Source organism: Ursus americanus, chromosome 14, assembly GCF_024610735.1.
Source record: "Ursus americanus isolate L20-20 chromosome 14, mUrsAme1.1.p, whole genome shotgun sequence".
Lineage (NCBI taxonomy): Eukaryota > Metazoa > Chordata > Mammalia > Carnivora > Ursidae > Ursus > Ursus americanus.
In genome coordinates this window covers 60,633,652-60,656,101 of record NC_142140.1, presented here as the reverse complement: position 1 = coordinate 60,656,101, position 22,450 = coordinate 60,633,652, and the positions used below count along the sequence as shown (strand labels likewise).

The following is a 22,450-nucleotide window of genomic DNA, read 5'->3' as shown; positions in this document are numbered from 1 at the left end:
GTTCCCCTAAGAGGCAGGGGCCATCCGTGTCCCCACGACACAGATGCAGGAGCCGAGGCTCCAGCCACGCCCGTGGGTGTGCTGCCGAAATGGGGGGAGCGAGGACTAGCATCCCAGCCAGGGGCAGCCCCCCTCCCACAAGCGGGGCCTACAGAAACGCCCCACGGCAGGGAGGAAAGCCCCACAGCCACACCTCTAAGACCTGCCGGCAGGTGAAGAAAGGTCAAGGAAGCAGAGAAATCAAGGACGAGATTTTTGTTCAGATATTTGGTATGTCCTTCCTTCCTTTTTAATAGTTTTAATTACACAAATAAGACGTAGTCATTGGAGAGAAAAACATAAACACTAAAGAGCAAAGAGTTCAAAGTTCTGTGGGATCCCATTCATCTTCCATCCTCAGGAGTGAGGACTTGCCCCCTGGTTTTACCTATTCCTCGCCTCCTCCCAGCCCTCTGGGGCCGGGAGTGGACCTGGCCTCCTTTCCCCCTTGAGGCTGTCATCTGCCCCCAAAGAGCTGCTTCCCATAGAGCATTCTGGCTGCTGTGAAAACCCAGCCGTCCCTGGCAGCTCCCTCCGCATGGTTTCACTTCTCCAGGCCTCCATGCAAGCCAACGACCTTGGCCTTGCTTTCCACCGGGACAGAGGAAGTCCCAATAGGGAAGGGCCTCCGCTGGCCAGACTTGGGGCCTCCCCAGCCTGCAGGGCTCCAGGCGCTCCCCCACCCCCCAGCTCTCTACCCCTTCCCGGCTCAGCTCGGGCCCTCGGCCCACACACCCACTCGGGTCTCCCCCAGTCCACAGCAGTAACCCCAGAACTGGACCCCCCATTCTTGTGCTGCCTGCACCAATCTCATTCTAGGCCCCCCCCCCCGAAATTGTCTGTGGCTCCCCATTGCCTCAACAGAAAGCCCAAGCTCCTGGGCTGGCAACCACGAAGCCTGGGATCTGGCCCCGAAGACCCTTTTAGGAGAGTTTCCTGCCGTGTCCACGCTGGTCACCTCTGTCCAGAGCACACGCACCCACGCGCCTGGACCCACACTGACCCCTCACCCGACACCCTCACCCCACTCCACTTCCCACCTCGCCAGCTTCCTCAGGCTTCAAGACCCAGCCCAAATACCCCTCTTCTGAGTCGCCCCGCCAACGTCCAGCCTGCTCTGGTCTGTGTGTGCCCTCCGAGCTCCCCGGAGACGGAGTCGCGTCTGCAGCCATCTACGGCTCTGGACGCTGTTCACTGCTCAGCCGCTTCCTGGTGGGCTGAACCCGTCTCTGGGGCGCCAGGGTCCTGGCCTCAGGGCTGCTGCAGGTGCCCCCCGACCCTCCCCCACAACATGGGCATTCCTGAGCTCCGGAACCACCAGACAGACCCTCCTTGGGTCTCCAAGCCCATAGTTCACGTTCATTAAGTCAGTGTGGAATGAATCAGTGATGAGAGAGAAAATTGGGTTAAATCTTGAATGAATAAATGAACGAACGAGTTCAGGGAATGTGTGAGTAACAAGAAGAGCGGGTTGAGCCCCGGGGCCTCCAGGAAGGAAGTCAGAATATGCAAGGCTTGCACCCAGAAGCTATTTCTAGGCCAGGCCGCCTGCCCACAACCTCGCTCAGCATCCCCCCCAGAACCTCCAGGCCCTCGCCCGAAGGCCCAGTCCTCCCTGCGGTCCTCGGCCCCCTCCCCGCACCGGGCACCCACCCCGTGTGCACATGCCTAGAATGGGGCTAGATTGGGACCCCTCCGTTCGGGCTCGGCTGAAACTCCCTCCAGGGGTGAGAACGGCAGGGATGCAGCCCACGAGAGGACAGTTTGAGGCCGGAGGGCGCCGTGGGGGCACGGTGCCAGCCAGTGGCAGGGCGGCGGGTGAGTGGGCAGCGGGCAGGTGTGTCCCAGCGCACCGTCACCTCCTCACCTGCGACGATGAACCAGTTCATGTAGTTCAGCAGATTGACGTAGCAGAGCACCGCGGCGGCCGCGCGAGCTCTCCAGCGGGGCAGGCGCCAGGGCGCGGACGTGCTCCGAGGCAGGCACGCTCCTGAGCCCGAGGCCCCGGAGTGCCCGCCTGGCCCGGGCTCCCGGCACTCCGCGGACATGCCCCCAGCCTCGCCCGCTTAGGCTCCTGTCCCGGGACGGCTGCCGGGACACGGGCACGTCGGCTCTGCCCCCAGTCACTTCCTGTGGGTTCCCAGCCTCCCGAGCTCAGAGCAGCTGTGCTAACTGCCGAACATCTTATCACAGGTTCCTCCTGAGCCCACCGCAGGCTGGCCATCGCGGTTTCACCACCCCAGGCTCCGAAGCCTGCTGGGGGCCCACCCTGGGTGACCGGACATGCCGGTCCCCTCGACTCGGCCTGCGGCTTCGGTGGCTGCCATGGGGAAGAGGAGCTTCATGGGACAGGAAATGAGATGAGTCTCCAGGGCCCTGCTCTCCAAAAGAGGGTCTGGTTGCCTACACGAGAGATGGGCTGTGAATGCAGGATGTGAGCTGGGCCACATCGGGACGGCTGGGTGTTGGCCAGGAGAGCAGCACCCAGCTGCGAGGGAGGCCAGCACCTGCTCTGCTCTGGGGGCTGAGGGGCTGCCCACAGGAGGACAACGGATTCAAAATCCAGGGGGAGATTTTGCAGAGCGGAAACAGATTGGCACGGTCTCAAAGTGTCTCTTGACAGAATGCTTATTAGCAGCGGTGGGCGAGGGCAGTAACCATACAGCAGAGGAATCAGGCGACGTCTAGACCGAGGATTTAAGTAACACCACCACCAAGAGCAGAGGGCACTGTGCTTCTCCCCCGGAGGTCCTGAGCCAGCCATGTGTCACCTAGGCTGGGTTCTGGTCAGGAATCTAATGAGGAAACATCAGACACGCCCAAATTGAGGGACACTATTTTTAAAAATAGACTATGTTTTAGAGAAGTTTTAGGTTCACAGCAAAATTGAGCAGAAGGTTGATTTTCTGTACACCCTCTGCCCCCGCACACCCATAGTCTCCCCCGTTATCAACCCCCCCACCAGAGGGGGACATCGTGACGACGGATGAACCCACACCCTCACATCATCATCACCAAAGTCTACCGCTTACATCAGGGTTCACTCTTGAGGTTGCATGTTCTGGGGTCTAGACAAGGGCATCCACCTTTATAGTATCTCACAGGGAAGTTTCATTGCCCTAAAAATCCTGTGTGCTCTGCTTCCGTCCCTGCCCACCCCTGGCAACCGTTAATGTTTTTACCGTCTCCACAGCTGTGCCTTTTCCAGAAAGCCATAGTCAGAATCACACAGTACGGAGCCTTTTCAGACCGACTTGTTCACACAGCAAAACGCATCCAAGCTGCTCCTATGTCTTTTCATGGCCTGGTAACTCCCTCTTTTTCATGCTGAATACTATCCCATCATCTGGATGGACCACACGTCATTTATCCATTCATCTACTGAAAGACATCTTGGTTGATCGCAAGTTTTGGCGATTATAAATAAAGCTGTCAAAATCATCTGGGTGTGAGTTTTGGTGTGCACTCAAGTTTCAACTCGCTGTGATAAATACCAAGGATTGTAATTGCTAGATTGTACGGTAAGAGTATGCAACACTATTTTTTTAAAGGTACTGTATTTATTTTTTAAGATTTATTTATTTACTTGAGAGAGAGAGAGAGCATGCACATGGGGTGGGGGGCAAAGGGAGAGAGAATCTCAAGCAGACTGCCTGCTGAGCGTGGAGCCCTAAGAGGGACTCGATCCCACAACCCTGAAATCATGACCTGTGCCGAAATCAAGAGCTGGACATTTAACTGACTAAACCACCCAGATGCCCCTGAAAGGAGCTGTATTATCCAAAAATGTCGAAGTCATGAAAGACCAAGGAAGACTGAGGGATTGTTTCAGAGTAAAGGAGGTGGAAGAGCTGCGGTAATTTAGCACAACACGGACCCCAGACTGGGTCCTGCACTGGAGGGCAACGCGTGTTATTGGATCAACTGATAAGACCGGAATGCAGACCGTGGACCAGGAAGACATCCCCGGCATCCAACGTACTGAAGCTGGTGACAGTACTGTGGTTGCAGAACTAAAACCCTTCTACTCGAGTATTTAAGGGTAACGGGCCACCATATACACAACTGACCCTCCAGTGGTTCAGGGGGAAAAAAGTAAAGATAGTACAAGAGCCAATGGGGCAAGATATGATGAGTACGGGAGTTTGGGTAAAGACTGAGTTTCTCTGTAGCATGTTATAATTTTTCTGTAAGTTCAAAATTATTTCAAAGTGAAAAGACAAAGTACAACATGACAGCACAATTAAAAACAGGCAGCAGACTTGAGTAGATATTTCTGCAAAGATGTACAAAAGGCCAACATACGTGGGAAGAGAGGCTCACTCTCACTAGTCGCCAAGGAAAGGCGATCAAAACCAATGAAGATGGAGGTCATGAGCGGTTACCAGGGGGGCTCCATGTTGGCTTTACATATGTTCTTCCTGACATAGTCCAACAAAAGATGCTTTGCCTCTTAGGAAAAAGAACACAATGAGAAACCAGTTCACATGCACGAAGATGACTAGAATTCAATTTTTTTCATTAAAAAAAACATAACAACAGGTTTGGTGAGGATGTGTGGAGATATTGAAACCCTCATACATTGCTGGTGGGAACGGGAAATGGTTCAGCGTCTGTGGAAAACAGTGTAGTGGTTCTCCAGAAGGTCAAACGTGGAATTACGCCACGACCAGCAATTCCGCTCATAGGTGTATACCCAGAAGGGTCGAAAACAGGGACTCGAGCAAATACTTGCACACAAATGTCCGTGGAAGTACTATATGCCGTCGCCCAAAGGTGGAAGCAACCCAAAAGGCCCATCAACTAATAAACAGGCAAAGCAGGGTAACCCTTGGGGTCCCCTCCCTCTTGGGGAGTTTTGTACTCTTTCATTCAATAAACTTCACTAACGCTCAATAAACTTTGCTGCCCACCAAAAACAAACAAAAAACAGGCAAAGCAAATGGGGACTGTGCATGCAACGGGATATTATCCAGGCACAAAAAGGGGTGGTGTTGAGATCCAGGCTACCACACTCGGACCCTAGAAACATTGTGCTAAATGATGGAAGTCACATCAAGGGGTCACCCACCCAGGTAGTTCAGTCCATAGAAACAGCAAGCAGACTCATGGTTGCCAGGGGCTGGGAGGGCAGGAAATGCTCCATGGGTTCGGGGTCTCCCCTGGGGCGATGGGATGTTTTGGAACCGGATAGAGGCGATGGTGTCACAACACTGTGAAAGTACCGAATACCACTGGATTGTATGTCCTGAAATGTTTAAAATCTTACCTTATGTGAATTTCACCTCAACTTTTTAAAAGAGCTCAAGCAAACCAAGGAAAAGCCAGTCTGAAGACAAGTCAAGAACGTGAGCTTTGCTGGCTGACCGGCCAGCGTTCAAATTCCGATTTTGCTTCTTCCAGGCTGCGTGCCCAGGGCAAGTCTGCAACCTCTCTGGGCCTCGGGGTCCTCACGGGCGACAGCTGTGAGGATGAACTGAGTCAAGTGTGCGTAGCTTTCCCCACTGGGCCGGGCGGGGCTCACAGGAAGCATCTGGGGAGGGGGAGGCTGGCTTTTATTACTGCCGTGCGTGCGGGCGACCTTCCCCACCTGCCCCGTGTGGGTGGTCTTGGCAAAGCAAGGGGAAGCTCAGAATCGGGCCCTCCAGCACGAGCACGTGCAGCGCCAGGGCTGAGGGCCCGTCCGCGGGGCTCGGTCACCGGGCATCCCTCCAATCTCCGCGCCTCAGCCTCCTCATCCGTAAAACAGGGTAATAATAAAACAACATGCCCCCTACTTCTGTGGCTGTGCTGCGGTGGTTGTGCCGGAAACAAGATCACGTTTGAGAATGCCCAGGACTTTGCCCGGTATCGAGGAAGTGCTCGGGGTGGCTGTCAGAGTGGGGTTTCCCCGGCACACGCAGCCGGGACTTTGATCCTGGCCCTATCCTCAGATGATGCATGACAGGCCGAGCTCCGTCCTTGACAGACCCGGAGCCTGCATGCAGGTGCACACGTCCTGCCAACGACACGAGAGCTTTGCACGTCGTGAACGCGAGACGGAGCTGCTCTCGGTCACCGCGCTCCAGCGTCCGGCCCTCACCACGCCGGCCTTCAGCTCCCGGGAAGGGTCCAGTCTGGCAGGCTGGGCGTCCGCTGGAGGGCAGCCTCCAAGTGCAGGCTCCGACCAAGGACACGGGATGTGTCCCCCGGGGGGAGGTCCTGGAGGAGGAGGCCGTGCCCAGAGGCATCGTGGGAACAAAGCCGGGGGCCAGCAGGTGGCACGGTCTCGGAAGTTCGGGTAAGCAGCCTGGGTACCAGTACAGCGCGGCACCAGCCGGACGCGTCCCTCTCTGGGCCTCGGCCTCCCTGTTGGAACACGGGGGTCATGGTGGTGGAGCGACTGGTTAGCTTCCCGGTTGGTGTGCGTGTCTGTCTGTCGGCTGGGCTGCAGACTCCTTGAGGGGTCCAGGGAGCAGACCTGGTCATTTCTCCACGGGTCATGAGAAGGACACCTTTAGGCCTTCCGTGCGGGAGCCAGGACCCAAAAGTCCTCCTTCTCAAGAACAGAACATTTCCACGTGCACCGACAGGAAACCCTGTTTTCGGTGGCGGGGGAAGACCTCTGGGCCTGACCTGGAGCCCCTCGTCCCAGGAGGGCTGGGTCGCCCCCACGCAGCTGCAGATCCTTCAGGTGTAGCAGGCCCTCCCAGCCTCAGCAAGAGCCAGGGATCTGGGCCGCAGCGTCTGGGGGTTCTGCAAACTGAGGCATCACATGTGCAGAATCACCTTCCTTACGAAGTCCGCGGGCATCCACCCAAAGGTCTTGCAGGAAGGGCCTCAGGCAAACGCCTGCACACCCCTGTTCACAGCAGCACGATTCACGACAGCTGAAAGGCAGAAACAGCCCGAACGTCCACCAACCAGCGAATGGATAAGAAAAACATGGCCCGGGACACCTGAGTGGCTCAGTCGCTGGGCGTCTGCCTTCGGCTCAGGTCGTGATCCCAGGATCCCGGGAGCGAGGGGATCGAGTCCCGGCATCGGGCTCCCTGCTCCGCGGGAGGTCTGCTTCTCCCTCTCTCTCTGCCACTCCCCCTGCTTGTGTTCCCTCTCTCCCTGTCTCTCTGTCAAATAAATGAAATCTTTAAAGAAAGGAAAATGTGGCCCATCCATACAATGGAATAGCATTCAGCCCTAAAAAGGAAGGGCATTCCGCCCCCCGCCGCAGGGTGGATGAACGTGCAGGACACACTGAGGGACACACACGCCAGCCCAGAGGGCAAGGACTGTGCGGTCCCGCTCCGATGAGGAACCCAGCGTGGCCACATGCATAGAGACAGAGAGTGGACGGAGGTGCGGGGGGCCGGGGGCTGGGGACTGGGGGCTAGGGTTCAATGGGGCAGAGCGTCCATTGGGGAAGATGGAAGGTCCTGGAGACGGACCGCGGTGCCGGCTGCGCGAGGGGAATGTGCTCGGCGCCCTGCACTGAACACTCACGGACGGTGAATATGGTACATTTTGTGAGATGTGTATTTTACCAAAATTAAAAAGAGTAAATGTGGTGCTCACACTATCACGAAAGGGGCAACGTTCTGGGCTCCAGGTTTCCGGGGACTGGTCGTAAATAAGGGTCCCTCCAGACAACCCTTCACATAACGTTGGTCTGCGTCGACCTCCCGTGGGCTCGGAACGTGGCAGCGAAGGGTCCGTCAGAGGGTACAAAGAGCGTGTGCACTATGACCTCGTCAAGGTAAAAATAGCAAAATTAATACAAGAAAACCTTAGCGGTTGGCCGGTCACAATCCACTGGGCTGTTTGTCCCCGTCAACTGGGCTAATACAGCTCATTTGAGATGATCTTGAAGAGAGGCCTTTCCAGAGGGGTTCCTGTTAGAGTTTACATCGGTGTCCCTTTTAATAAACGAAAGTGGTGTCCAGCCTCACAGAACTAGAGAGGACAGAAAATCACCCAGGAATCACCCCCAGAATCTCCCGGCACGTCTGCTCTCAGCGGATCGACCAGTAAGGCTGCGTCGGCCGCAAGCACGGCAGACCCAGCAACGAGAACACGAGGACATGAGGACACAAACTACCCCCCAGGGGCGGTGGGGAAGCAGGAGGGGTCGGGGTTGGTGAGCCCAGGGGCACCACGACAGCATCAGGGACTCCGGGCTCTCTGAGACCTCCATGTTGTTGGCCTTTGGTGCATAACATCACCCCCAAACCTTACGGCTTCAACAGCAAGGTCATGTGTTTGTCATGAGCTCTCACGGTTTCAGGGGGTCTGGAATTTGGGGGCAGTTTGCTGGGCGTCCTGGCTCAGAGTCTCCCGTGCGGCCGCAGCGAGGGGTCAGGCATCTGCAGGCATGACGGGGTCACCTCCAGGCTGGGTCCCTCACACGGCTGGCAAACCGGCTCCGGCCCTTCGCTGGTCTCCGGGGCATGTCTGAGTGTCCAGTGCGGCGGCTGGGGCCCCTCCAAGGGAGCTATCCAACAGGGACCACGCACAAATGTCAGTGCCTTTGTGGGTCCGACTTGGGGGCCCGGGCGGGCAGCCACATTCGAATCCCTGAAGAGGGGGTGTGACTGGAGGGCTGGACCAGCTCCTGCTGGGACCCCCACCACCTCTGGGTCTAGGAGGTGGCAGGTGCCAGAAACTGTCCTAACCCGGAGCTCCTGAAGCTAGCGGGAGGTGTGCGGGAAAGGGAGCTGCTGAACGCCGAGAGCTGCAAGCTGCAAGCTTGGGGCTCCAGCCTGGGGCACCCCTCCCGGAGCACAGCACGGTTTCAAAAAGGCCCGAGAGCAGCCTTCCCGGAGGAGCGCCCGGGCCCGGGCTCAACAGCGACATCCGGTGGCCGCAAGCGGAACCGCAGGCACGAAGGCTCCGGGCGCGCGGGGAGCTCTAACTCGGGTTAACAGGACCCGAGCAAGCGAGCACGGGGGACTACGGGACACGTGTGGTCGCACGCCGCATAGTGGAACCGGCCGCGTGGATGGCATATACACGCACGGACAGTGCGGAAGGGTATACCCGAAGGGGTTCGCCGTGCCCGTCCCAGCTCAGAGAACTACAGGTGATGGTTTCCCTATTTCTCTTTTTTCTTCCTTTACTGGCCTGTCATTATACCGGCAGACGACAGCACTTCCCACGTGCTGGGCCTGCAGCCGCCCGTGGACTGGCTGTGATCGTGGGGCGTACCTCTTAGGTGAGGAAGCCGGGAGAAGACTGCGCAACGGCCCCACCTGGCTGTGTGCTTCTCCTTGCAAATCTACCTGCTTGTCTTCCCGGCATGCACCAAATTCTGTGATAGCATACAAGGAAAGAGAAAGCAGCGACGGGCATGGTGTGTACAATCACACCCAAAAATAACGCAACGGGACAAAACAAGCTGGACCTGACTCTCTGCTACAGCTGTGGCGGCCGACGTCTGGGTGGCGGGGGTCCAGGGCAAAGCTGCACCAGCAAACCCAGGACTTCGTGCCTCAGAGGCCCCTCTTGACCTGGGCTCTCTGGACTGCCTAACAATTCTGGATATTCCTCCCTTTGGTTGTGTTTCCAAACGCCACTCAGAGGTCACCTCCTCCAGGAAGCCTACAGGCTTGGCTGAGTGCTTATTTTAATCATAATCCTTACTGCTCATTACGGGGATTTTCTGCGTCTTGCACAGGTCAGCAAGCCTTTAAGGGAGAGGCGATGTGTGAGCCCTTTCGGCCTCACCTGGGGGCCTTGGCCAGAACAGCAAGGCAGACAGAGTGAATGAGTGAATGAACCTTGCTTCTCAGGCCACCAGCCACACCAGCCTAGGAGTAAGAGCAGGCTCTCCATTTCAGCAAAGGTGTTTCTGTCGCTTTAGCTTTTACCAGAAAAATAGCTAGAACTCTCGTTTTTTGAAAGCATGACCCCACACACGTCTTTTGGGACCTTGCAGAGGGAGTCTGGCTTGTGCACGGGGCTCTGCACACAAGGGCAGCTCCCTGTGGGTGATGGGTGGGGAGGAGGGGGACCGCCAGAGGGCACAGGGCTTGTTTCGGGGGTAATGAAAATGTTCCATAATCGACCGCAGTCATGGCTGCACATATCTGCCTATATCAGATACCAAAAACAAAACAAAGCTGAAACGCACTTGAATTATACATCTTAAATGAGTGAATTGAACAGCACGTGAATGACATTTCAATGATATTTCAATAAAGTCGTTAAAATGTCAATAATATGATCTCACAGCTTCTGTGGGCCTGGAACTCAGAAGTACTTCTTGCCCACGGCCTCAGTGGGCCTTCAGGTCACCTCTCACCCACCTGAGACTTCGACACCTGCCTCTTTCCACCCTCCCAGCTCCCGGGCCTCAGCACACGTCCAACCATCTCCTGACACCCCCTACCTGGATGTCCGCCGGCATCTCAAATGCACCGGGCCCAAACAGCCTTCCTGGTTCCTCCCGGGGAAATCCCCCTCCCTCAGCCTTCTTATGCCTATTGTGGCACGGTCATCCACGCGGGGCATGGTCATCCATGCGGGGCACGGTCATCCACACGGGGCACAGGCGAATCACGCCGCGAGTCTCTTCCTCTCTTCACCGCACATCCAGTCCTTCAGCAAATCCGGCCAACCCGCCTCTCGCACACACTGAGTCCATCCTGTTTCCCCTCTCCATCATGACCGGCCTAGTGCTGGGCCCCCTCATCTCTCGCCCGCACCCCTGCAGTGGGAAGCAGGCTGGCCCCCCACTGCCCTGCTGGGTCCACGGGCGGTGCAGCCCACGATCTTTGTAAAGTCACTCTCTTGCTTAGAACACCTTTTCCCCAGGCCTTCCACCATGCGTGGAGTAAAACCAGACCCCACTCCCAGCCTCCAGGCCCTTTATCTCATCCCCGACCCTGCTATCTTGGTCTCATATCTTATCATCCTTCGGCTTGCTCACTCTGTTATCGCGACCCTGCTTTCTCCATTCCTCAAAGCTCAACCCCATTTCAGGGACTTCCACCATCCCCTCCCCCCGGAACGCTGCTCTGAGACCTCCGCCCCACAGGCTTCTCCTTATTCAGATACCAGCTTAAAGGTCACCTCCTCCAAGAAGCCCTCCCTGAACACTCCATTTAAGGAAGTCACCCAGTCACTGTCTGTCCCAGCTCCATAGCACAGTCTGACAGTGTTCTTATTTATTCATGTTTTTCCTCCACTCTGTCTTGGTGGCTGCTGTACCCCCAGCACCATGGTGCGTGGCACTCAGGCCATGTTCATTCACGTTCCAACAAAGAAAGAAAGGAATCGCTGTGTGGTTTCAGGCGGGTCAGTGCTAGTCTCTGAACCCTCGCTTCGAAATAAAGTCGCATGCCTGGATAAGCTCTTTGCGATTAAGGCAAATCGGCGCTGGGGTAGCCAGGGACCACCAGGTGTCGCTAGACACCAAGATGAGACCCACTTTCGCTAAGCGACTTGTTCCTGGCGGGGCCCGAGAGTCTAAGTGTCAGCTCACCACTGAGGGCTCCAAGGACTCTTCAATCAGTACACATCTTCGGGGTGACCCTTAAGTGCCGGTCTCCAGTGACACAGCCGGCCAGGCAAAGGACCCGGGGCTGGACTCTGGGCTGTCTCTGGGCCTCAATCTTCCCATCTGCCCATCGGGTATAGACTTACCTACAGGTTCTTGGGGCGCAGACCCCTCCCACATCGGGGCGGGAGGAAGGAGGAGAGGAAAGGAGAAGGGGATCCCCCCTTCTTCCCTCTGTCTCATGGGCAGGGCCATGTCCTTCCCTGGGTACGTTCCTGGCGCCCACACGGTCCCCGAGAAGCCAAGTCTGACGGGGCGCAGCTTTGCCATTACATCCGTGATGAGGTGGAAGCAATCACAGCCGGAGGAAGTCCTCTCGGGAGAGCTAGGGCCGTCCCGGGGCGGGGGGGGGGGGGGCGGGAAATGGATTCTTCTACAAACCCAAATGTTAAAACCATTATGAGCTCAGGGCTCCACCAAAACAGACCGTCAGCCAGACTTGCCAACAGGCCAGAGTTTGCAGAGCCCGGGGTTTAGAGGAGACGCCATAACAGGCCCGTTGGGGGTCCCGGAAGAGCGACAGAAGCACCTCAGGGAGAGGCACCGACCTGCCCAAGGCCGTCACATTCTTCCCTCAGATAAAACACACACAGAAACTGTGCTCGGCAGACTGCGTGCGAGTCCTGGGGAGACCGGTATGGGCTCTAAGGGACGGAGCCAGAGCCGGGGGCACGGGGGGAGGCCTGGGGCTTCAGGCTGGCACACCCCAGGACCCCGAACCTTCAGTAAGAATGAGCTGTACCGCACACACTGCAGTGGCCGGAATGTTCTATCCCGTAGCTTACGCCTCTCGCCGGGACCCTCATCCTGATCCCACTCAGCCCCAGAAGAGAGGGGGGACCCTCTCAGGGGCACGTTTGGACCCAGGGCTAATGAAAGAAGTGGGAGCACAGACTCCAGTCCTTGTCAAACACCCGAGGGCAAGCAGGGGAGAGCTTCCTTCCCACAGACGGGGGACACGCAGGCAGAAGGAAATGAAGATACACACCTTTACATCAAGCTTGGCTTTGTTGAAATAACTCACAAACCACACAATTTCACCCATTCAATTTTTTTTAAAGATTTTACTTATTTATTTGAGAGAGAGAGAGAGAAAGAGCACAAGCTGGGGAGTGGCAGAAGGAGCAGGAGAAGACTCCCCACAGAGCAGGGAGCCCGACGCGGGACTCGATCCCAGGACCCTGGGATCATGACCTGAGCCCAAGACAGATGCTTAAACGACTGAGCCACCCAGGTGGCCCCTTCACACATTTTTAAATGGGGTTGTCTTTTTATTGTTTTACGAGTGCTTTATACATTGTAGATAGAAATCCCTAATCGGGCACATGACCTGTAGACATTTTCTCCTATTGTCCCGTGAGCGGTCCTTCCGTGCTCTGTATGTCTGCCTTACGTTTTAAGGGTATGTCATCAGGTAACACACCTCGAGAACTGTTGCATCTCGTAGGTCAACCCTATAGTCATGAGGTGGGCCCTCTTGTTTTCCCTCATAAATATTTTCTGACTTAAATAACATTTTGTTGGCTACGTACGGAGACACACCAGCTCTCTTCTGGCTGGTATTTTCTAGTTACTCTCACCCTTCCATACCCTTGCTTTAGGCGTGTCTCTGGTAAACAGCATGAATCTTGACTCTTTAAATCCAATCTGACCGGCACTCTGGCCAAGTTGGTGCCCTCGCAATCACGGTGACTCAGGCTAGTCCGAGGTGCCAGCCCTCGGCCCCGTGCTGGGCAGGAGAAGGGGAGAGAAGCTGCCATTTATCAACTGTCAGCTTTGTGCCGGCCTGTGCTTGCTGACCGCTCCCCTGTGCCAGCGTAAATACCAGGACTCCTGTTTCACAGAGAGAGAGAGCTCTGTTAGATCATCAAAAGTCACGCGGCTAGTGAGGGGTAGAGTTGGGGCTCTCCCCGGGCTCCAGACCCCATCCCCACTACCTACAGGGGCAGCCAGGACCCCCCACCCCCGGAGTGGGCAGAAGTCCAGCTGGACCTGGGAGGTCCGACTGTGATAGAGGAGACAGGCTTCCAGGCAAAGGGAAGAGTCACAACCGGGTGCCAAGGTGCCTCAAGGTCAGAAGGGTGGTGCCCTGTTCCACCGAACCCAGCCCACCCACAGGTACAGAAGGGACTGTTCCCCACCCTACCCCCCGCATTTCTCCTGTCCCTGACACGTGCAGTAGGGTCAGGCTGAGCTCTTCCAGATAAATCTGGGAAATAAGATGGTCCTGTTCCCGTTCCACTGGCATGCAGGGGGAGGTGTTTACCCCACTGGAGTATTTGCCAATTGCTCTGGTATGAATACTCCCGCCATGCCAAACTACCATCACCAAACATGCGGAGTTGGGAAGATTCGCACCCGATCCGCTCCCACAAGCCGGGAGCCACCAACTCCAGCCCACCACCCTGCTTAGCCCCTCCCGGAGAAGTCTGCCAAATGGAGGTGGGCAGGGCTACTGGAGGCCGTGCCTTCCCGGTGGGGTACAGATAGTTCATGCCCCTCGTCTTCCCCCTCCTCCTTCAGGAACACCCTTCAGGTAGGGGTGTGTCAGGGTTAGAGAGATTGAGGCTTAGAGAGAACTAGGCCAGTGAGTGCAACCAATGCATCTGTGAGTGTTCGTGTGCACCTGTGGTGTCTGCGCAGCCCCTGTCCACGTGCACCTGCGATGCCTGCACAGCCCCCGTCCACGTGCACCTGTGATGCCCCATCACATGCACCTGTGGTGTCTGCACAGCCCACGTCCACGTGCACCTGCAATGTGTCCACAGCTCATGTCCATGTGCACCTACAATACGTGCACAGCCCCATCCACATGCACCTGCGATGCGTCCACAGTTCCCGTCTACGTGCACCTGTGATGCACCCACAGCCCCTGTCCACGTGAACCTATAATGTGCCCGGGCCCGTCCACATGCACCTGCGATGCGTCCACAGTCCCCGTCTACGTGCACCTGTGATGCACCCACAGCCCCCGTCCACGTGAACCTATAATGTGCACAGCCCCCGTCCACGTGCATCTGTGATACCTGCACAGCCCCTGTCCACGTGCACCTGCGATGTGTCCACAGTCCCCGTCTACGTGCACCTGCGATGCCTGCACGGCCCCCGTCCACGTGAACCTATAATGTGCACGGCCCCCGTCCACGTGCGCCTGCGATAGCTGCACGGCCCCACTGGTGTCTGTCCGTGCGTGTGCACACTGATCTGGGCCTGGATGTGCACCAACACACCCATGTGTTTGGGGCTGTTCTTGAGGTTGAAGCAGAACATAGACCTGTAAGTGGTGACTTTTTTTAATGTGATGCTTTAAAAAAAATACCCACGTGTTAATTATTTCCACAATTGTGTCCTAGACTGTTCATTACAAACAGATTCTCTCAGGGTGCCCAGGTGGCTCAGTCGGTGAAGGGTTTGCCTTCGGCTCAGGTCGTGATCCCAGGGCCCTGGGGTCGAGCCCCGCAGCGGGCTCCCTGCTCCGCGGGGAGCCTGCTTCTACGTCTCCCACTCTCCCTGCTTGTGTTCCCTCTCTTGCTCTCGCTCTCTCTCTGCCAAATAAATGGATAAAATCTGTAAAACAAACAAACAAACAAACAAACAAACAAACAAACAAACAGCTTCTCTCTGCCCCAGGTCTTCTGAGCCCCCTCCTGTCTCGGTCGTCATGAACATGGGAACTTTGTCCAGCGTGGGTCACACATATGGCCCGAGACAAACCTAGAAACCCGCTGGGGGGGGGATGCTGGGTCAGGTGATGGTCCGTGGGATACAGCTGAATCCTCAGGTAGGTGGGAATCACAGTCAAGAAGGGCAGCCAGTGGGAGGAAGCCAGAGGCGGGGAGCAGGCTGTCAGCAGGAGGTGGGTAAGGTCAGAGCAGAGCGTTCACGTTCCCAGCAGAGCCAGAGCTTCAGAAAGAGGCTGCTGGAGAGCAGTGGAAGGACCCTGCACCCCTGTGCCTGCATGCACCCTTAGCGCCAATGCACAGAGGCCTGTGGGAGGCGGTGGACGGACACATGTCTGAGTCAACCCAAGGGACCAGTGCCTGCCAGCTACCAGCTGACTCCATCACTCAAAACAAATGGCATTTTCTTGGCTCCAAGTATGTTTGCTGGTGGGCAGAGTCCCAGAGAGAGGCTTGATGCGAGCTGGCCAGGGAGAGACTGAGTTTGCAGAAACAGACGTGGGGCTGCTGTGCCTCCTGGTGTCTCCAAATGCAGGCCAGTCTCTCCGCTCACCTTGTCCTCATGACTCCCTCCTCCCTCCTCCCTCCCCTTCCCCACCCCTGCCCTTTCCCTGCTTAGCTCACCATATCCATTACTGGCTAAAGTTCTCCCAGAGGGTTGCTTGCCACTAGGCTCCTGCGTGTAACTGAGTGTTCGTGGGCACCCGCAGCGTGTGGACACGCGTGTGTGCCTGGATGTGTATGAACACACCTGGGTGCACCTACACCTGAATGCCGCTTCCCTGGCGTTATTTTGCCAGTATTCCGTGTATCACCTACACCGCGTGTTAAAACCACAGCCACTTACAACTGAAAAGTCCTTTGGAAGGCATCTCGTTCAATCCTAAGGGTGCTTCTCAGAGGCTCATTCTTATATTTGGGTGGGGACAATTCTTCCTTGATGGGACCAAGTCCCAACCCACTGCATTCGTGTTCCTGGCCCCAAAAGTCTAGCAGGCACAAAACGTTAGCGGCACCCCATGTCACTGCGGCAACGAGAGATGCTGTCACATGTTACAGTGTCTCACGGAGGTGAGGACTGCAGGCTTTGTCCATGGCGGGGTTTTCTCCTGAGGCCACTCGCCTCATCCACAGACATCAACACCTGAGGGAAAGCCCCCCTCACCAGTCCCAGTTCCTCCCGGGCGGGACCCCAAGCGCTGACCCCACAGCCCTCCCAGGAGGCCGGCTCTGGAGGCGGAAACTGTCGTGTGCTGGGCGCCCCAAACCAGAGATGCAGACGTGTCTGGGAGGCTGGTGGGGTCCTCGCAGACTCAAGGGGCTCGCCCGAGAAGAGAGGAAGCCTGACCAGCGAGAAAGCTACGGAAAGAAAGTGCAAGAGTTCTGAGCTTGGCCAGGCGGCAGTTCTCAGGCGTCAGGCTTCCAGATACAGGATGGGTGCCCAGGTGCTGAAAGCTTGCCTTTCCGGCCTACTGCTCCTCCGCCCTGTGAGGGGAGCCCTGCGGCCAGTGGCTGGCGGGGGTGGGGGGGCCTGTTAGCGTGGGGTGGTGAGGGCACGGGTGGGGTGGGGTGCCCGGGGGCCTGGGGGTGCGTGCTGCACACGTCCCCTGGTGGCCCCGTGCAGGCCGTTGCCTTGGGGGCTGCCGAGCAGTGCAGGTGCGGGTGATGGAGTGGGCGAGGGCAGATGCTCCCGATGTGGTGCACTGGTCCCAACGGCCCCTCCCCCCCACCCTGCCCAGCAGTCCCGTGTCCCCACGGCCTCCGGGCACCTCTTACAGATGAGCCCCTGAGGGCCCGGTCTCACTGCAAACCGTCCCACGCCTCACCTGGGGCAGAACTTTGCTCCTGATGCATGTCCTCGACGCTTCCGTAATTGGCATTCCTGATAGAGGGACCTGGGCGGTTTTAAGCAGGCTTTATGCCTCTGGAAGTTGCAACCATGATAACTCGAACCTCCCGGCAAACAGGCTAACGACGCTCACCCAGATTTTTAAAATCCAGCCTGACCATGACCGTCTCATTTTTTCCCCATATTACGAATTTCTACTCAGACGACATCCTTCGACGGACTCTTTCCAAAGCATCTCCCTTTGCAGCAGCTTTGAACTAAAACTGTAACCTGTGGTCATTCCAGCGTTCTCGTGAACCCTCCCGCGGGGCACTGAGACGGCAGAGCTGGGTAGACAGAAGGCAAAGTCACCAAACGCAGAGCGTGCCGGAGGCCGCGTGGCTTCGTGGCTTCCCTTGCCTGTCTACAGCTGTTCAGTAAGGTTCCCTGGTTCCTGGTGGCCTGAAGTCACCCCCACCCCACCTCCCGCTGCCCACGGCACGATAAAAGGAGAAGCAAAACTCAAAACTCAAGGACTTAGCCGCCTCCGCCAGCTGCAGGTGAGACCTTGAGGTAAAGGATCTGAAAATAAGGTTCAATTTGCTTAAGTCTCGCTTTGACAGGATTTCTCAGGCCTTCCCCTGCATCCCTAACATGGTGTGAAGCGTCGGCTGCTGGGGAACTGCCCACTGGGGTGTCCCAGGTGCAGCCGCGCCCCACCCTCTGCCAATGGTCGGGAGCCTCTACCCCAGGAGCGTGAAAGGGGGTAGGAGCAGGGAGGGGCAGGCCTGGGTCTCTACCCTGGGAGCGTGGATGGAGGGCGGGGGGGTGCGGGCCTCTACCCCTGCAGCAGGGGTGGGGGGGGTGCAGGTCTCGACCCCGGAGCTCAGAGCTGGGACTGGGGACGGGACCGCCCAGGGGTCCTGCGGGCCACGTTCCCCCACTGTTTCCCTGGTTATTCTGCGTGAGTGCAGACACCTTCCGTCACTGTGGGGAGGCTGCGTGAGGGACCGGTTCACACCCAGCGGGGCTGGCTCTCCAAATCACCGCGCACACCCCGCGCCCCCTCCTGTCTGTTCTGTGCTGGGCCGCAGACCGTTCACCTTCGCCTTCTGCCTCAGTGGCAGTCGGAACCCCGGCCCTGAGGCCGCAGTCCGGGTGGGTGCTTGTCAGGAGCTCGGATTCGGGACCGGATGGGCGCGGGCGGGTATTCCCCCCCAGAAAGGGGCATGAAGGCCCCTGCGGAGTGCGGTCCCGGGGTGGCGGTTCCTCTAAAGGACCAGGCCTGCACGCGGTCAGGCAGCGGGGCCGTCTCCACCGGGCACGGTTGCCCAAGTTGGCACATTTCAGAAAAGGACACCCCATTAAATCTGATTTCAGATAAGCAATTTTTAAAAAAGTATAACCATGTCCCATGCGATGTATGGGATATACTTATACCAAAGAATTATTCATTCTCTGAAATTGAAATTGACCTGTCAACCCCAACAGAGAGACTAAGGTGCTTATCGTGTTTGCTGCTTCGTTTGGGATTGGGAACTGCGGGAGACAGGGCCGGCCGAGAGGAACATGGGCCAAAGCCAGAGAAGGATCTAGAACACAGAGACCTGGAAAGGGCAATGGCCTCCAGGTCTGGTTGGCCACCTTCTGCTCTTAGGCCAGCAGCAAACACACCCTAGAAACCTGATTGGAGCCTGAGGTCAGTGGACCCCCATCTCCCTGTCACCCCCATCTCCTATTTCCAATCCGCTCCTCCTCCCCCAGCTCCCGCTGGTCTGGCCACCAGGCCACACTTCCCTGAGCCAGAGGGACCGGAGGAGGGCCATGGAAGGAACGAGACTAAGGTGGTTAGGCAGGAGTAAAGCTAGCTCTGTGTTGGCTGTTCTCCAGGAAACCAGCAGCAGGACACACCCCAGAGATGATTTAACCTGCATGGCCAGACTGGCCGAGTTAACCATCCCTCCGTTGGCCATGTGACCGCTCCAGTCCTGTGGCTACTAGTAGGGCACTCACCCCACCAACATTTCCTCATCTTCTCCGTCCATCCCACAAGCAAGCTCCAGCTCACTGGTCTTCTGCCCTCACTCTCTCCCGTGACTGCCTCTCTCCCTCCTCCGCCTCCCCCATCAGTCCTGCACAGCCACCTCCGATCTCAGACTCGGGGTCCCCAGGCCCCAGCGCTTGGCTCACTTGAACTGCAGTGGCCTCCTCCCCACCCCACATCTACCCCAGCTCTACTTCCCATAAAAGCAGGTCTCATCTCGCCACTACCCTGCTGCAAATCCCTCCTTTGCATCTGAGGCCAAGTCCCAGCCCTCAGGGACAGAAAAGCAGGACAAACCAGGGTGCCTGAATAAAGCCTCTTCAGTCACCCAGGAGAAACTTACTCATCCCAGGTGAGGGGGCGGGGAAGCTTGCTCCCGGGAGGGTGGAGAGGGCCAGGCTGGAGAGGGCCAGGCTGCTTGGCCACCTCACATCCGCTGGGGGGGAAGGGGGAGCACAGTGGCGCAGTCTGGGGTGGGGGCCAGACCCCAGTCCGTGTACACACTGTCCTCTGCGTTTCTATCTTAGATGCTCAGCCTCATTCATAATATAGGAAATGCACATTAAAACTACAAGGTACCATTTTTCACCTATCAGGTTGGCAAAACAAAAAACCACAAAAGTGAACTCGGGCCAGCCCAAGTGTCTGAAAACAGGCAGCCCCACATGTTGCTAGTGGGGAAGTTACGGGGGCAGGCCCTTTGAAGGGCAAATGGTGATAGCGATCAAAAAATTAAATCAACCAACTCTGTCCAGTTCCAATTCCAAATTCCAGAAATTTACCCCACAGGGATACAGGTGCCCAACGACATACGCGGTATGCACCAGGTCTTCACGGAACCATTGTTCTCAAGTTCGGATCCTGACGAGGAGGCTAGCTGAATAAATTGTGCTCCAGTCGTACAAGTAAACATGTATTATTAAAAAGAACGAGGCGGGGAGGTACCAAAATGAACTGATAGAATCAAGATTTGTTACGTGCAAAACCAAAGCACAGAGCAATGGGTACAGCACACAAATTTTGTGCTTTATTTCTTTTTCTAGATCTTATTTATGTATTTATTAGAGAGAGAGAGAGAGGAAGAGAGCACACGTGGGGGGTGAGGGGGGCAGAGGGAGATGGAGAAGCAGACTCCCCGCTGAGTAGGGGCCCGAGGACGTGGACCCTGAGATCGTGAGCTGAGCTGAAGGCAGACACTTCACTTACTGAGCCATCCCGGTGCCCCCAGAGTTTGTGCTTTTAAAAAAGTAAGTGGCAGTGCCTCCTGGGTCAGCGTAGCCATGGCGGCCTGAGTCCTTTCTGCTCGTGTCCGCCAGCTGCCTGTGGCCTCGAGCAGTTGCCCCGGGTCCCCATGCTGGCCGCTCGGGGTCACCCCGTCGTGCCCCGCGGGGGCAGGACTAGGCCTGGGGCTCCGTGGCCAGCCTCGGCCCTCCCGCAGTCTCCAGGCACACAGTGGTACCGCCAGGATAGTGATGCAGCCCCTTTGACGTTAGAGGGAATCATGACCGTGTTCTTTATGTCCCGAAACCCTATGTCGGGACTGACCCAGAAAAGCGCTCGGTAAATTCCCACTTTATGAAAGACCTGGGCTTAGACAGTTTAGACCAAGCAGAGATGGTCATGGCCGTGGAGGACGAATCTGGGTTCGAAATTGGTGAGACACAGGCAGAGAAGTGAATGTGTCCACAGGAAATTGTAGATGACATTGTAGATAAGAAGGACGTATATGAATAAAATACCAGACCCCCTTTTTCACTGAGAGAAGAGTCGGAAGATGATGGCGAGTGTCTGGCGGTGAGAACGCGTTCTGGCCTTACGACAGCCTTTGACAGTCACTCTGTTTCGACTTGTATTTAAATTGTCTGCTTTTCCCTTTGAAAATAAATCTATAAAACCAAAAAAATACATACATAAATTTAAAAAATTTAAAAAGGAACTGTCCGAGTTGGTCAAACAAAGTAACTGTTTGCTATGCATCAAACATCCCTGGAGGGTTAAGTAAGAAACAGCCCGCGTCCTCGGGGGTGCTGAGAGAGCAGTGGGGAAAGAGTTCCTTCTCTGTGCCTTTTGAATTCTGTGAAATTCTATCAAATCAGCTGAAATATTAGAATTTCGTATTTCACATAAGTGTGTCACATACGTGTGCGGAGGTCACTTTTTGATCGCAGCGCTCGGTGGAGGAAGGTGATGAGTGTATAAAATAGGGGGTAGGCCCGTCTCCTCCAGACCTCAGGTTCCCATCCATACCGCAGGCGTTTGGGACCAGAAGATGAATCCCGCAGTATTCCTATATCTGACAGCTGAGCAACCGAGTCGGGACTGGGGGACGGGACAAAACGGCCTTGAGGAGACCCAGATGCAGCGCCTGTCACCCGAGGGACAGGGCACTCCCCTGTCTCCTGAGCAGGTGACCCACTGCATTCGTGGCCACTCCCTGCAGATGTCCGTTCCCCAGGGCTGGGCAGCATCTGCCCTCCCGCCACCTCTCTGCCCACCTGCCTCTCCCACGAGGCCCTGGGCCGGCCTGGGGGCGGAGCTAAAGACAGCAGCCCAGCGGGTTCTGTGGGGCAGAGGGAAGGTGCTTATTTCCCCTTTGAGGTCCTGGCCTCCCTCTGGCTCCCTCCCTGAAGGATTAGGCTCTGCCTCCTTCACAGGTCGGCCCTGGGCCTGCTTCTCCCTCAGCCATTCACAGGAGGCAACTCTCAGGACCCACCCAGATCCTTCCTCTAACAGACAGAGGATGCCTGTGCGGGAAGCTGGGAGGCCTGAGGTGCTCGGTGCAGGGAGCCTCCCTGGGAGGCAGGGGGAAGAAACCTGAGCTTCAGAGCACGCTCACAGGCCCCACCTCCCTCCAAAGGCCCCTGCCAGGGCGGGCCCTGGGCTTTGCTTCTCCTTTATTGATGGTAACCAGAAGGAGACAGCAACAAAAATTGGAGGAGTCAAAGCCAGACAGGTTTCCTGCCCGCATTCTCTCTCCTTTCTGCCTGGTTTTAGAATCAGAGGACCTGTGTTTCTGTCCTGGGTCGGCCCTGGCTCCCTGGCAAAGGCACTCTCCAGGGGCTTGGGTGGGCTGCACACTCCCGGGTGACCCGGGGGTTTCTGATGCGGGTGAGTCTGCTCCCAGAAGCCAGGGGTTGGAAGGGAGCAAGGAGGCAGCTGGGAAGTTGTCTTGGCATATAGAGCGTGGGTTTTCAAGAGATACTGGGTGACTACAACATTAACCAGGTCCACCATAAACCCTCTTCGGGAGAAATGATTATCAATTTACAGTTGAGGAAACTGAGGCTCAAAAGAAACTGAACCACTTAACCTGTGGTTAGCCAGCT

General features: G+C 56.6%; 1 protein-coding gene, 1 long non-coding RNA gene and 1 pseudogene across 6 annotated transcripts in view; 1 reads left to right on the top strand and 2 right to left on the bottom strand.

Moving 5' to 3' along the window:
* SPNS3 (SPNS lysolipid transporter 3, sphingosine-1-phosphate (putative)) overlaps positions 1–2,356 on the bottom strand; it is a 36,701-nt gene extending 34,345 nt beyond the window's left edge. For all 4 annotated transcript variants that reach the window (XM_045804850.2, XM_087867483.1, XM_087867482.1 and 1 more), the window contains exon 1: positions 1,907–2,356. In XM_045804850.2, the coding sequence (XP_045660806.2) occupies positions 1,907–2,087 (181 nt within the window). In that variant the 5' untranslated portion in view covers positions 2,088–2,356. The remainder of the gene's footprint in view (positions 1–1,906) is intronic.
* Positions 2,357–12,616: 10,260 nt separating this feature from the next.
* On the bottom strand, positions 12,617–17,613 carry LOC148109006 (uncharacterized). Of its 2 annotated transcripts, none has more exons than XR_015726746.1 (3): positions 17,079–17,613; positions 14,896–15,139; positions 12,617–13,405 (listed from the first exon to the last, which is right to left on the bottom strand). It is a non-coding gene; the product is annotated as an uncharacterized LOC148109006 (long non-coding RNA). The 2 variants fall into 2 exon arrangements; XR_015726747.1 differs by lacking the exon at positions 14,896–15,139 and adding an exon at positions 14,599–14,846 and having other exon boundaries at positions 17,079–17,611.
* A 2,791-nt stretch (positions 17,614–20,404) lies between these two features.
* On the top strand, positions 20,405–20,858 carry LOC123797107 (acyl carrier protein, mitochondrial pseudogene; annotated as a pseudogene).
* The last annotated feature ends 1,592 nt before the right edge of the window (positions 20,859–22,450 follow it).